We start from the raw sequence: 13,387 nt of genomic DNA on the forward strand, positions 1-13,387 counted from the left end.
TTAATCTAGGTAAAGCTGGATTTTTTGCATGCATCATACGCAAAATTGTCAAATTGTGGTGTTAAATAAGTTAAGAAAGTAGGCAACAATACTTTAGTGATTTTGATGACAAATACATTTAAAGGGTTGCATCGCTAGTAAGAAAACAATCTTCCATTAAAGAACATCTAGTCTAGCTCACACAAAAACAAATTCTAGCCAGAGGCGAAAAGATCCCGGAAACTTTTAATCAAGAGACGTAAGGAAAATGTGAAAACTGAAAAATTCACCAACAAGATCATCTCCATAGAATTCCATCCCTGAGGAAGAGAAGGTAAAACTTAAAGTTAATCATCCAATAGATGTAGTAAATCAACAGCCACCACTGCTTGTGGCAAAATGTACTCTCAATTGTGGAAGCGCAAGGGTATTGCAGAATTTCCATACACTACTTTAAATTAACAGGTCCAAATATAAGGACCTCAGCAGTCAAGCCGCTAATATCAAACGTAGAGCACAATGGATCACAGCACATTTATTTCAAACATCATCTTGCATAACATACCACTTAATGAAGGGCTTGAAAAATAACTGAAATAACAGACAATCATGACTGTTATTTTGGCAATCTGGGAAAGTATGAACTGCTCTGTATGGTAAGCTGCAAAAAAGCAAAATGTCTTTAGATGTTTTCCACATTTAAGTAACGTGATGCACATTACGTTTGTGTTCGATTTTATGGTGTCTAAATCTAAACTGATGACATACCACGTGGCAGAAAAACTTAGCCACTAGTGTGCTGTTCAAAGAATTCCTAACCCTTGTGTGGATTGGAAAGTTTTATGATGATGTTGTAGTGTTGGATGCTAACTGCTGCAGGCCAGATGCAGGTTATATTGAGTGTCTATTTCCATAGACCGTGCACCTGTGTGTGATTTTAATATGTCTTAGCCTAGAATACAACACTCTGGTAATCACCAGTGTGTCGATCAAAGAATTAAGTGATGGTCTAAGGGTGAGGCTATCTAGTCCCCACTTATACTTCCACAACAATTTTACAGGGACTCAAAGCAACTTAACTGTGAAACCTAGTAGGAGTGGCTCCCTATCTGGCATCATTGTCATCCCAAGCTGAGTTTCTTGAAAAGCTGATTAAAGCAGTCAATCTCTTGATTGAACTGGGACAGCGGGCTGAGGCCCAGAAGCAGCCTATATCTGGTGTCCTTGCCACCTCCCTGTCCCCCGTTGCGTGTGTTGCTGCGGTCCATCTCAGCTGGGAGGTCAACACCAAACAGGAGAGGGAAAATGGGATTGTCCCTCATGCTTAACCACCTAGTGGCTGCTTGAGGATACTTTGTCAGTGTTCCTGTGCAAGAAGGCTATGGCCTTTTCCAGCCTCAACCGGAACTCTGTACCCTTGACAGTTACACTGTGGCAGCCATTTAAAACAGTGATATGAGGAAAGGCAATGACATTCCTATTTTGGAAGATCAGGGGCAGGTAGCAAGAGCTCACGCCGCTCCAAGACAAAATCTGCGCCCTCAAACTAAAACTACATTAGCATACAAGGATAAACTCAATCAACTGGAAGTCATCAGACTTTCATTGAAATAGCTTATGCTGAAGACCTCTAAGCTTGGATGAGCGGTTTCCCAATACCGAATCTATGAACCAGGCGGTGAGGCAAGTAAATTGTTACACTGGCTAACCAAACAGGAAATGGCAGCTAGAATAATCTCAGCCATTCAGGACCCAGAGAAAAGCTACATTACAGATTTACACGCTCAAAGCCACATTTGAAGATTATAGACAACTCTACGCAGCCCAGCATCCACCAGCAGTAGAGAAACCCATTCTAAGGGAACTGGTGGTCTGTGCCCTCCAGACAAAAGACTGGGTGAAATTAGGTCATTCTTAGTCCTACTAGGAGTGGCAAGAGGAAATTAGCAAGGTACCGACATGGAGGACTCTGAGCTCCGATTATCTTCCTCTGGAGTTTAAGAGACATGCCTCTCTTGACCCTATGTATTTTAGCAGTGTTTAAGGAAGCCTTCCTAATGGGTAGCCTTCACGACGACCTCTTTAGAGACACAATTTCAGTAATATCAAAACCAAGGAGAACGCCTGGTCAGTGCTCCTCATAGCACCCAATCTCGCTTATTAACACAGACTATAATTTTGGACAAAATCCTAACCATGTTGAAAGTGGAAAAAAAAACTCTCATTCATAAAGAGAAAATATACTTTAAGACAGGAAGCATTAAGCACCATCACCTCAGGTGTTCCCAATTAGCACTGGCAATGGCAGACAAACTCACAGGTCCCAGCACACTAGGCTTGGTGGATTTCAAAAAGGCTTCTAATTCATGAATTGGACCTTCCTTCAGGTCCTGAGAAAATCACCTGGCCATCTCCTGCTTAAGTATGTCAAAGTCTTCTACACTTCTGGGATCAAGTCCAGGTCAATGTTACAACCTGCCATTCTTCGAAAGAGATCTGTCAGAAGAGAGATTGACTTATGGGCTTTTCCCATAATTCTTGCTACGGCCAACCAGTTAGTATGACTAACTTTAAATACTGCAAAAAATCAAGCAGAATTAAGTCTGTGGCATCACCAGACTACTGGATCGTCCAGAACAAGGCAAAATCAGTCATTAGGGTGATGTCTCTAGCCCAATGAAAACCAGCAGATGTTTGTTTGATAAACAAAGCTATACATTTCTAGAATTCATACACAGAATTATTTTTTCTTCAATTGTTTCCTGAATAGATTTGTAGTGAAAGAATCAAACAGCGTTTTTTTATGAGAAGTTCTTAGGGCTCATGAGGGTGGGCCTGCTAAAGTTGCTCCCTACATTATGAAATAATATACTAAAGGTTCCCAGGATGTTCAAAGGAAATCTATCAAAAGCATGTGATTCTACGTATGATCCATTTCTACAGAAAACTACAATCATGCAGTTTAATTACATGACTCCATATTCTGGTGGGTCATTGATTAAAAAAAAAAAACTTTGGATCCAACAGGTTTGCGAGTAGTGTAATCTGCAGGTGATGAGCGACTTTCAAGTCTATTCTTCCATGTGGGCTTCCCCAGTCAGAAGGAGCACATCAGAGATGGTTAGAATGCTTCTGAATCCTGTCAGCAGAAACGCAACCATTTAATTTGTTTATACAAAAAGCTAAAGGAGTGCCCTTACGTTAAATGCAACTAGTCATTGATTAATTTCTACAATCGCCGTCTGTCGAATCTTGTGTTCAGAATTTATAAAATCAAGGAAGCCACAGTGCCAAATATCATAGACACTATCGAAGAGTTCCCATGAGAGGGGGGGGGGGGGGGGGGATTCTTCCAAAGTAGGGACAAAATCCTTTCCTTCAGAGTCAAGGTTTTCCGGCCTGTGTCCAAAATAGCTCAGTTTTGAAAGGATGAGACAAGATGCTACTCAATACAGAAAGAACTTAAGTAAAAAAAAAGCTTTCTGTAATCTGACAAGCTGAAACTGATTTGTGCCTGGAGGTCAGCCGGTCTAGTCAGTCACCCAGTTGTGGGCAAAATAAGAGACTTTTCTTCACGAGGTAAACAGTTACTACTCCCATGACCCTGAAAGCTCTCAGGGCAGATATCAATGTGAGTAATCAGGCCTTGATCCTTGGGGAGGTTTGTGCACTGCTCAAATTGGAAAGCAGAAGGGCGTATCTTGAACATAACCTGCCAAACACAATGGATTTGGGGTGGAGCGGAGGATTAACTATTTTGAAGTCAACATTCTGAAAAGGTCTTTATGAACTAGTTGACAAAAACGCAGCTCCAGAAAATGTGTTTTTAGTTAGCAGCATGATTAGTTGAAGATCTTTTACAAATAGTTTGGCATCATGATACATAGTTGGGGCAGTCAGTGTAGTGTAACAAAAGATGAGCACAGAGCTTTGGAAGTGATAAGTACAGAACTTCTGAAGTGACAAGAGTTTAAAGGTGAATGGCTGCAGAGTAATTCCTGGGGATAGTAAACAAGAAGCCCAGGGCTGGTGGCATGAAAAGGAAGGCTTGGCAGGCCGGCAAATACGAAGAATGGACACGCACCAACCAGTGTGAGAAACTGTTGTAAAGCTTTCTATGCCCATTGATAGTATTTTTGTGAATAATTCCTGCTTGCAATATGCATGAGCTGGGATGGTCTTATGATTCAGTCTGAGGGTTCTGAGATGGCATGTGGATGAGTCCTGTGGCCAACACAACAGGCATAGTTAGTAGGAACTCAATTATTAATACTTGAATTCATTTTTACAAACCAGTCATGTAGGACATTGCAATTTAACAAAGGTGGATAGTACTCCTAGCTATACCTGTTGAACAGAAAGTACCTGGAAAGCTTACAGCCCCCGATGCTCGCCACTAGAAACAGGCAGCAGTATGCAGAGAAGCACCCTCCTGATGGAAAGACAGATTCACTTATCTTGTTCATATGAAGGGGGTGCAGGAGCGGTTGATCCACCTCAGTCCCAGGGAATTCCAAGCACTCGTTAGGCTTTGGGACTGGTGACAAAAGTTTCTCCAGGCCTACAGTGGAGCAGCAAAGTAGCATACAATTCCCTGTCCTTTAATACAAAGGAAAATACCATGAACCTTTGTTTCAAAACTAACTCAACCCAGGATGGCTCGCATTAGTAACAGTGAAGTACATATCGACCTTCAATAAGCATTAAGACCACATCAGGGAACTCCCTCCACAGGTGGAGTCTTCTTGAGGGTTCTGGAATTGTTATGTTTCATACAGATGCCCTAATAAAGGCATGGTTTTAGATGCCCTTATATAGGCATAATCCTTCACCTACATTAGTTCCCTACAATACACAATAATGAGCTCTGAGGATTGCACCTTTTTCTAGTTTCAGTTCTGGGTGCAAAAGGAGGGTTTCCCTGAACAAAAGTGTTCTATGACTTCATCTTTAGACTGACACGGTATGCTTAAATATTCATAAGGGTTTTTGGAAACCAGGCTGGGGTTACACCACCTTCCTCCACATATCTACGTATAGGTTTCATCCCATGCGTCATCCTCAAACCCAACAATGGCTAACACAAGGAACAAGGGCAAAGGGACTCTATATACTTTTCCATATAAATACAGCACCTCTTGCTAGTATTAGGCAGAGGAAACGAGACTTCCAGGCTGACACACTGACCAGAGACGCTGAGGCCCCTGCATGCAGATGCTCCAGCTGACAGCGGTTTAAACATCCCTCACGGAGTGTCCAACTTGAGACCAAGAAGAGCTCCTGCATTCTCACACTTCAGGTAATGGGGTTCGACTAAACCTAGAGGGATTCTTGGCTCCACACCTTCTCACATGTTAGGTATACTTAGGTACATCTAGATTGGCATCATAGGAGTATGCACACTTTTATACTGCATTTTATATTCATGTATTTATTCATGCTTACTGCAAGATTGTAGAACTGTTCTATCCGTTTATATTTATCGTACTGCTATTAATATATCTCTGCTACTGTCTAATGGTTGTTGCAGCTTATATATTATACATGAGAACAACAACTGTTCAATAAATCCTTATTGAAACGCCCAGACTGTTTATTCTGTGTATCTCTGAGATAAACTAAATGAGCACAAGTGACTGAGCGAAAAGTAGTACATTGTTTCCACTATCTTGAGGGATCAGGGTTGTCATGTTCTAAGGTTACCGGAAACTAATCTCTCCCAGATTAGAGGAGACACTAGTGGCACAGTGAGCTAGCTTAAATGCAAACAGGCTAACATATCTCGGTGGGGATGCATGGAACCAGCCTTCCACCAATCCACAGTTTATGTTATCCAAACGCACAGGTCCTGCATGGGTACTATAGGAACTACACGACAGAATGCTCTTGTGATATCGTGGTGCCACATTATATTTCCAGCCTATCAGGGGAGGCTGCCTGCACCTTTTTTTGTCCATAGTTCTTTGGTAGAGTTTACCCTACATCAGGACATTCATCTAACCAGGGTCTAAGTTAGAAATTTTTGTAGCTGTAAAGTGGCTCATTTGTTGATAGCAATCTGGACACATCCCTTGATTGGCTAAGCAGAAGCAAACATCCAAATAAGGGCACTGGCCAAGAGTGTACCTGATCGAGGGTTTGGTTGAGCTGGACAGACGAATGCGGAATTCCCTGAATGCAGGTTGGAACATGAGAGCTGAAGTAGTGGCGCTTATAGGTGGTACAGGCAGAAAGGTAGACAGTTCCTCCTTGAAAGGCAGAAGCCCACATAGAGGACATCCCTTCTTGCCTCTTAGTGCAATCACCCCCATGAAAAGAAGGCAGGCGGCAAGAGTTGCTACTCAAACAAAATATAATAAGTTATTTTGACACAACAGAACTAGAAAACAGATTATTTGTGAATATGTGGCAAAAAAAGTGTGAAGCCCAGCCCAGAACATCAGAATGCCATTTACACAGGTGACTAAAACAAACCACTGAAGGGATTGAGTGGTCACTGTATCGAATGTAGCAGATAAACTGAGTTTTCATGTATGTAGACTGTTCTCCGTGGATTATAAAAACACCACCACAAAAACTAACTTAATGCCTGGGCTGCTAACCACCTGCCTGAATGAGGAGTAGCGCAAATCCAGTTCTTTAATTGAGAATATATTCATTTATCCATAGTCCTAGGAAGACCTTGAGCACTCAAGGATGGCGGAGGGGGGGGAGGAGCCTAGCGCGCAACCAAGATGGCCGCGTAGGTGCGAGGCTCCCGAGGACCTCTGCGACCTCCTGAATTAATCCTGGCTATATCCTGTCCTTTTTGAGGGGACTGTGTCGGTGAACCCGAGCTGAGGCGCCACCCGTTTTCCGTGTTCGAATCGGACCCCGAACACCGGCGGGAGCGCCGATCGAAGGTTGCGGCCTTCCCCGTGCCGGCCCCCCGGATTGGAGTAGTGGGGCGATCCGGGGACAAAGTGAACAACAGCGGCGGGCACGGCTGGGCGACTCGCGTACCCCGCGCTTTCACTTTCACTTTTGCTCCCTCCTCGCCTCCAGCGAGGTAGGGTCGCGAAGCGGGGTGCGGTGGTGTGGTCTTGTCCAGGTGCCCGGCTGACCCGCCTGCTGTGGATCGTCCTGCGGTGCGGTGGCCGCCCTCCCCCCCCCGGACCCCGTGAACGGGTCTATCGGCCCTTTCGAGGAGATTGGCACGACGGTGGGAAAGCAAGCATGTCCACCAAACAAGATGGCGACCGAGCGAAGGTGAAGACGACCCGCCGTGGCCCGGCGCACCAATCCAACAGTATGGACCGCTACACTCTCCAGAAGGGATCTCCGGAGACATCGCGCACGTCCCCGGCGGGCCTGACGGAGACACCTGCCCAGCCGGTGGACCTGACCCTCCGGGACGTCATGGGCGCCATCGCGGAGATGAAGGCCTCGGTGGACCAGCGCTTCGACACCCTAGCGCAAAAAATAGACTCGGTCCTTGTGGATGTGAGCCTGGTGAGGGCCGACCTCTCTAAGACTAATGACCGGGTCGATTCCCTGACCCACACCACAACGGGCCTCGAGACAGATGTGGCGGCCCTCCAAAAGGAGGTGCGCCGGCTTGGCCAGGCGAGCGCCCTGATGGACCGGCGACTGGAGGATTCAGAGGGTCGGGCCAGGAGGAATAATGTTCGTATTGTGGGGGTGCCGGAGGGACGAGAGGCGGAGGCCGCTGACCTTTTTGTGGAAGATCTAATCCTTACCCATCTGCAGCCCCGGGGCCTGAGTAAGCTTTTTGCGGTTGAGCGTGCTCACCGAGTCCCTGGGGGCAGGCCGAAGGCCGGTGCCCCGCCGCGGCCTCTCATTGCCCGGATTTTTAATTTTCGGGACAGGGACGCTATCCTGCAGACCTCCAGGCAACAGGGACCAGTCAAGCTTGACAACATGGATGTGCGTTTCTACCCAGACTTTACTCCGGCGGTCCAAAAGCAGAGACTCAGTTTTCTCGGTGTTAAACGTCGCCTGCGGGACCTGAACCTAAAGTACTCAATGCTCTTTCCAGCTAAGCTAAGGGTGGAGGTGGAAGGTCGCACGCACTTCTTTGATCGCCCCGAGGCGGCTGGGGACTGGTTGGACACTCTGCCTGATGATCGGGACCGGGGGGGTGGGGGGGGTGCGGGCGGTGGAGAGGGCCTGCCGGATCAGAATTAAGGGGTGAATAATAGGCCCTGCTCGGGACAATACTTCTTTACCATTCCTCGATCGTGTATGTTCCCCTCCTATGGAGGTCGTACGGGGTCTGTTGGGGGCTTCCCTCCTCCTCTGGGGTACTAGTTAGTCCTTCTCTATGGGGCGACAGGCACACTGCACTTTGGGGGGGCTGACTGGGCTCATGCAGGGGTGCAGGGAGGGGGGAGTTCTGTTGGGATGGGGGGCGGGGGGGGTGTGTTGTTTGTTTGCACCGCAAGGCAAACCCTTTACTGTATTGCTGTTCTCGAAATGCTCTGTGGGGGACGACTGATTGCTTCTACGTATGATGGGGGTAGGGACTTGGCTGTGTTGTCCTGGAATGTTAACGGCCTGGGGGATCGGATTAAGCGTGGTGTGGTCCTGCAGTTCCTGAAACGTATATCGCCAGATGTTGTCTTCTTGCAGGAGACACACCTTATAGGTAACTCCTTCCATGCCATGAATCGGCGGGGCTATCGTTTGGTGGCCCACTCGGGCTTCACTTCGGGGTCGCGGGGGGTGGGTATCATGATCAAGAACTCGCTTCCGCTGGAGATTGATGAGGTGCGTCATGACGAGAGGGGACGTTACACTGTCCTGGTGGGTAGAATGGAGGGTAGAGTGATTGTTTTCATGTCAGTGTACGTCCCGCCTGGGTTACAAGCTACTACATTTGCGGACCTGGGGCGCCTCCTCCTGGACCTCCCGGGTGGCCTGCTGGTGGTCGGGGGGGACTTCAATGCGGTAGTTTCTGAGTCTATGGATCGTCACCCCCCTAGGGACCTCCCCCGGGCACGGGCGTGGCTGTCCGGCCTTTTAGACACACTGGGCCTGGTGGATTGCTGGCGACTAAAGCACCCTACGCAGCTGCAATACACTTTCCACTCGGGCGCCCATGGTAGCCTCTCGCGACTTGACTACATCCTGGTCCCGGCGGCCCACGCTGGGAGGGTAGGAGAGGTGTGCCATCTGGCGCGGGGTATTTCGGATCACTCCCCATTACTGTTACATTTTGATGTCTTCCCGAGGGGGGAGGGCAGGGTGGCCCCAATCAATGCATGGTACTTACGAGACCCCACTATTCGTGCCGACTTGATTAAATCCTTACAGCGCTATTTTGACGAGAATGTGGGGTCTGTCCCTTCGGCCATCTCCCTGTGGGAGGCCTTTAAGGTAGTCCTCAGAGGGGAGGCCCTCTCCTTTATCTCCCATGCCCGGAGGCGTGAGCGGGAGGAGGTGACCCGGGTGGAGGCCGAGATTGTGGAACTGGAGGGTGACCTGGGGAGCGGGGTAACGGATGCCAAGTTGCATGTTCTGCACCTCAAGCAGGCGGCCTATGGGGCCCTCGTCAAGGAGGCGGCCAGGGGCCTCAGTAGAGAGCAACAGGGACGATTGTATGATGTGGGCGATAAGGCGGGTAAATTGATTGCGTGGTTGGATAAGAGGGAGAGAGCGAGTCGTGTGGTTCCTTTGATTGAGAGGATGGATGGTACGCGTGTCACCGAGCCGGAAGCCATCGTCTCCTGCTTCGCGGATTACTTCCGCGAGGTGTACTCCCCGGTTTCCCCCTGTTCGGAGGAAGATTCCCATTCCCTGCTTCGGGACATAGCGCTGCCCTCCCTTTCGGTGGAGGACAGGGATTCGCTGGACGCTCCTCCCACCTCGGACGAAATTGCCCTGGCTATTCGCTCGGTCGCGTCCGGCAAGGCCATGGGCCCTAATGGTCTCCCCATCGAGCTTTACAAGCTACGCCCGGATGTACTAGCGCCCCACCTGCGCGCGATGTTCCTGGCGGCCCACTCGCAGGGTTCCCTCCCGCCGGACCAGCGTCTGGCCACGATTGTGGTGATACACAAGGAGGGGAGACCCCGTGAGCGGGTCACATCCTACAGGCCAATTTCGCTCTTGAACGCGGAACCCAAAATCCTCGCCAAGGTGTTGGCCAACCGGTTGGTAGGTGTGGTGGGCGACTTGGTCCACCAAGACCAATCTGGATTTATACCCCATCGCAACACGGCTCTTAATCTGCGACGCTTGCACGGGGTGCTCGCGCGTGTCCCGTTTGTGCGGGAGCCGGCCATCTTGGCATCCTTAGACGCCACCATGGCGTTTGACACGCTTGAATGGCCATACATCTGGGCGATGCTGGCGAAATTCGGATTTGGCCCGGGGTTCATTAGCTGGGTCAAATTGCTGTATTCGGGCCCACTGGCGCAGGTGGTGGTGAATGGGCGAGTCTCGGCCCCATTCGAGCTGGGGCGGGGCACGCGCCAGGGTTGCCCCTTGTCGCCGCTCCTGTTTGCACTGGCCTTGGAGCCCTTGGCGGAGTGGCTACGGTGGCACCCTTCTATCCGTGGTCTCCGCTGGACCCCTGAGTATGAGGACCACGTGTCCCTCTACGCCGACGATATCCTTTTGTATCTCGCCTCCCCGCGCAAATCGCTGATAGTCCTGGTTGATGTTTTGCGCTCCTTCGGGCGTAACTCAGGCCTTGTCATCAACTGGGCGAAATCCTGCGTATATGTGCTTTCCGGGGAGGCTCCGGCCCTACCGCGTGACTGCCCGATCCAGATTGCCTCCCAGGGGTTCCGGTACCTGGGTATATATATCACTCTAGACCCGGAGGCCCGCTATGAGCGGAACTTGATGCCCCCCCTCCAGCGCTTGCGAGAGGATGTCGCGCGTTGGCGGCGTCTTCCGCTCTCGCCACTTGGCCGAGCGGCCTTGTTTAAGATGATGTCCTTGCCGCGCTTTCTGTACGCCCTCCAGAACACTATGGACTTGGTACCAGCGCGCTACTTCCGCGAGGTGGAGGGCCTGCAGCGGCGCCTGTTCTGGGACGGGAGGCCGCGTATTGCTCTGGCCAAATTGACGCTCCCGTGGTACGATGGGGGGGTCGCCCTCCCGGACATTAAACGGTATTACTGGGCCTCCCAGCTAGCTGCAATCAATCATGGCCTTTACGGGCCCGCCTTGAACCCGGCATTTGAAATGGACAGGATGCTCCTGCCCGGTGGCGATTATAATCGAGCGCTCTATTCTGGCACGCCCGACTCCCGTCTGACGGGACCGACGCGTGTCATGGTGCGTGTATGGCACGCGGCTAATGCAGCTATGGGGTGGAAGGACCGTTTGACCCGGGCGTCACCGCTATATGCGTCTGAGAGGTTGGGCTCCCTGTGGACATCGAAGGGCTTCGAGAAGTGGGACACGATCGGAATCAGCACGGTGGGAGATCTCTGGACGAGGGGGGGTTTCAAGACTTTTGAGATGCTGCAGACGGAGTTTCAGCTGCAAGGCAGTGAGTACTTTCGATACTTACAAGTCCGCCACGCGCTGGCCTCCGTCTTCCCGGATGTTGCGTCCATTCCGGAGTCTTCCCCCCTGGAGGACAGGGTGCTGGATGGCCATGTGCCAGACAGCACGATCTCCCTTATATATAAAAAACTGATCAATGACAGATCGTGCCTGCTGACTGGCCTCCGCGAGGCCTGGGTTGCCGATGGGCTGGAGCTGGACGACGAGGATTGGATCTCTGCGGTGGCCTCTCCGAAGGAGGTGGCCATCCCGGCTCGCCTTCGTTTCGTCCAGCTTAAGATCCTTCACCGGGTTTACGTCACGGGGCCGAGGCTTCTACGTATGGGCTTTGCTGGTGACGGATTGTGTAAGCGCGGCTGTGGTGCTTTGGCAACTTTCATGCATATACTGTGGGAGTGCCCGAAAGTGGAGCGATTCTGGCGTGGTGTGCATGAGGTTTTGCGTGTGGTTACGCGTGTTGCACTGCTGCCTGAAGCTAGGAGATGCTTGCTGAATGTGTGGGAACCAAATGATTATTCGGTCCCGCAGACGCGGTGGGTGACTCTGGGATACATGATAGCGAAGCGTGACATTGCCCAATTGTGGGGATCCCAGAGGCCCCCGGCGGTGTTGGCCTGGAAAGAACATATGGATTGGTGTATGTTTCGTGAAAAAGTAGTGTATGTGGCGAGGGGTAAGCCTGGGGCGTGGGTGAAAATCTGGGGCCCCTGGAACGCCTACCGTGGGGGTATTTGTGAGCCGCCGCTCCTACCGGCAGCCTCGCCAGCCCCATCTCCTTAGCCGACCCCCTCCCTCAGCCGTGGGCACGTGGCTCCCCAGTCCCTGCTATACTCCCATTCCCCTCTTCAGAGTTTTGCTGCTGGTTAGGATCCCCCATTTACGGAGCATGTACGGTCACTTGGATCGCGGGTTGCCTTGCGGGTGTGGTTTTTTTGTGTTGTTCTGTTTGACAAAAGGAAACCGTATTGTGGGCTAGGAGTTATGCGGCCTACGCTATTGATCTCACCTGATTTGCCAATCTGCTCCGCCAAGAGACTCTCACTGTATGTATGTTATATGCCTTTTGCTACTCTAGCGGCCGGCCGGATGGTTGTAGGCCCATGCTTGTAACTTTTTCATCGTGCAATAAACGGTTTCAAAAAAAAAAAAAAAAAAAAAAAAGGATGGCGGAGGGGGGGGCAATGGCAAGAGCATATCTGCTTAAGATACATTTTTTTTAAAACCTCAAAACATCCCATTGCCATTCTGGGACCATTGTTTCCTTAAGGATGCATTCATTTGCATTTTTAAAGAGGGAAATTTAGGTCAGGATCGAAATCGGTAATATGGCTTGGGGATCAGAGGCGGTTTGCCTGCCAGGCACCCCTTTCACTGTTTATGGAGGCAATAAATAAGAGCAAAAACTCATCCTTCTCCATGATCATAGCATAGCTATTCTGGTGCAGACTAGGCAGGAAAGTCTCTATGAACCCTATGTGGTCATCTTTCCATGTGAGGTGTCGGTGGTATATGAAAATGGCTCAAAAGAGATTGGACGAATCCAGAGAAAAAAAGTTATGGACAGAGAATAGCCATTTTTGTTCGGGTATGCATGCCAGAGACCTAACAACCACACCTATAATGTAGAAGTGACAAGATGAAAGTAGATTTAGTTACCATTTTCTGCATGTGGTACGCCATCATCCAAGAAGTCAGTAAAGGCAGAACTCTGCTCCCTTTCCTCCAACGAAAGAAACGAATCTCGGAAAGCAGAGATTTTTTCTTTCAAAGATGAATGCCTCCCAGGTCTAAACGGACTAACCTGGAAAAGAGAGCACATTAAAATGCAACCTCAGGGACAGAAGCAATCAACACATTTACTACCATTTACAATAGACCTACAATA

The 13,387-nt window shown here is 49.7% G+C and overlaps 1 protein-coding gene across 5 annotated transcripts in view; it reads right to left on the reverse strand.

Annotated features, from left to right (window-relative positions):
- CDCA2 (cell division cycle associated 2) overlaps nucleotides 1-13,387 on the reverse strand; it is a 458,496-nt gene that overhangs the window by 261,336 nt on the left and 183,773 nt on the right. For all 5 annotated transcript variants that reach the window (XM_085632793.1, XM_085632792.1, XM_085632791.1 and 2 more), the window contains exon 4: nucleotides 13,159-13,303. In XM_085632793.1, the coding sequence (XP_085488919.1) occupies nucleotides 13,159-13,303 (145 nt within the window). The remainder of the gene's footprint in view (nucleotides 1-13,158; nucleotides 13,304-13,387) is intronic.

Source organism: Triturus cristatus, chromosome 11, assembly GCF_964204655.1.
Source record: "Triturus cristatus chromosome 11, aTriCri1.1, whole genome shotgun sequence".
In the NCBI taxonomy this organism is placed as follows: domain Eukaryota; kingdom Metazoa; phylum Chordata; class Amphibia; order Caudata; family Salamandridae; genus Triturus; species Triturus cristatus.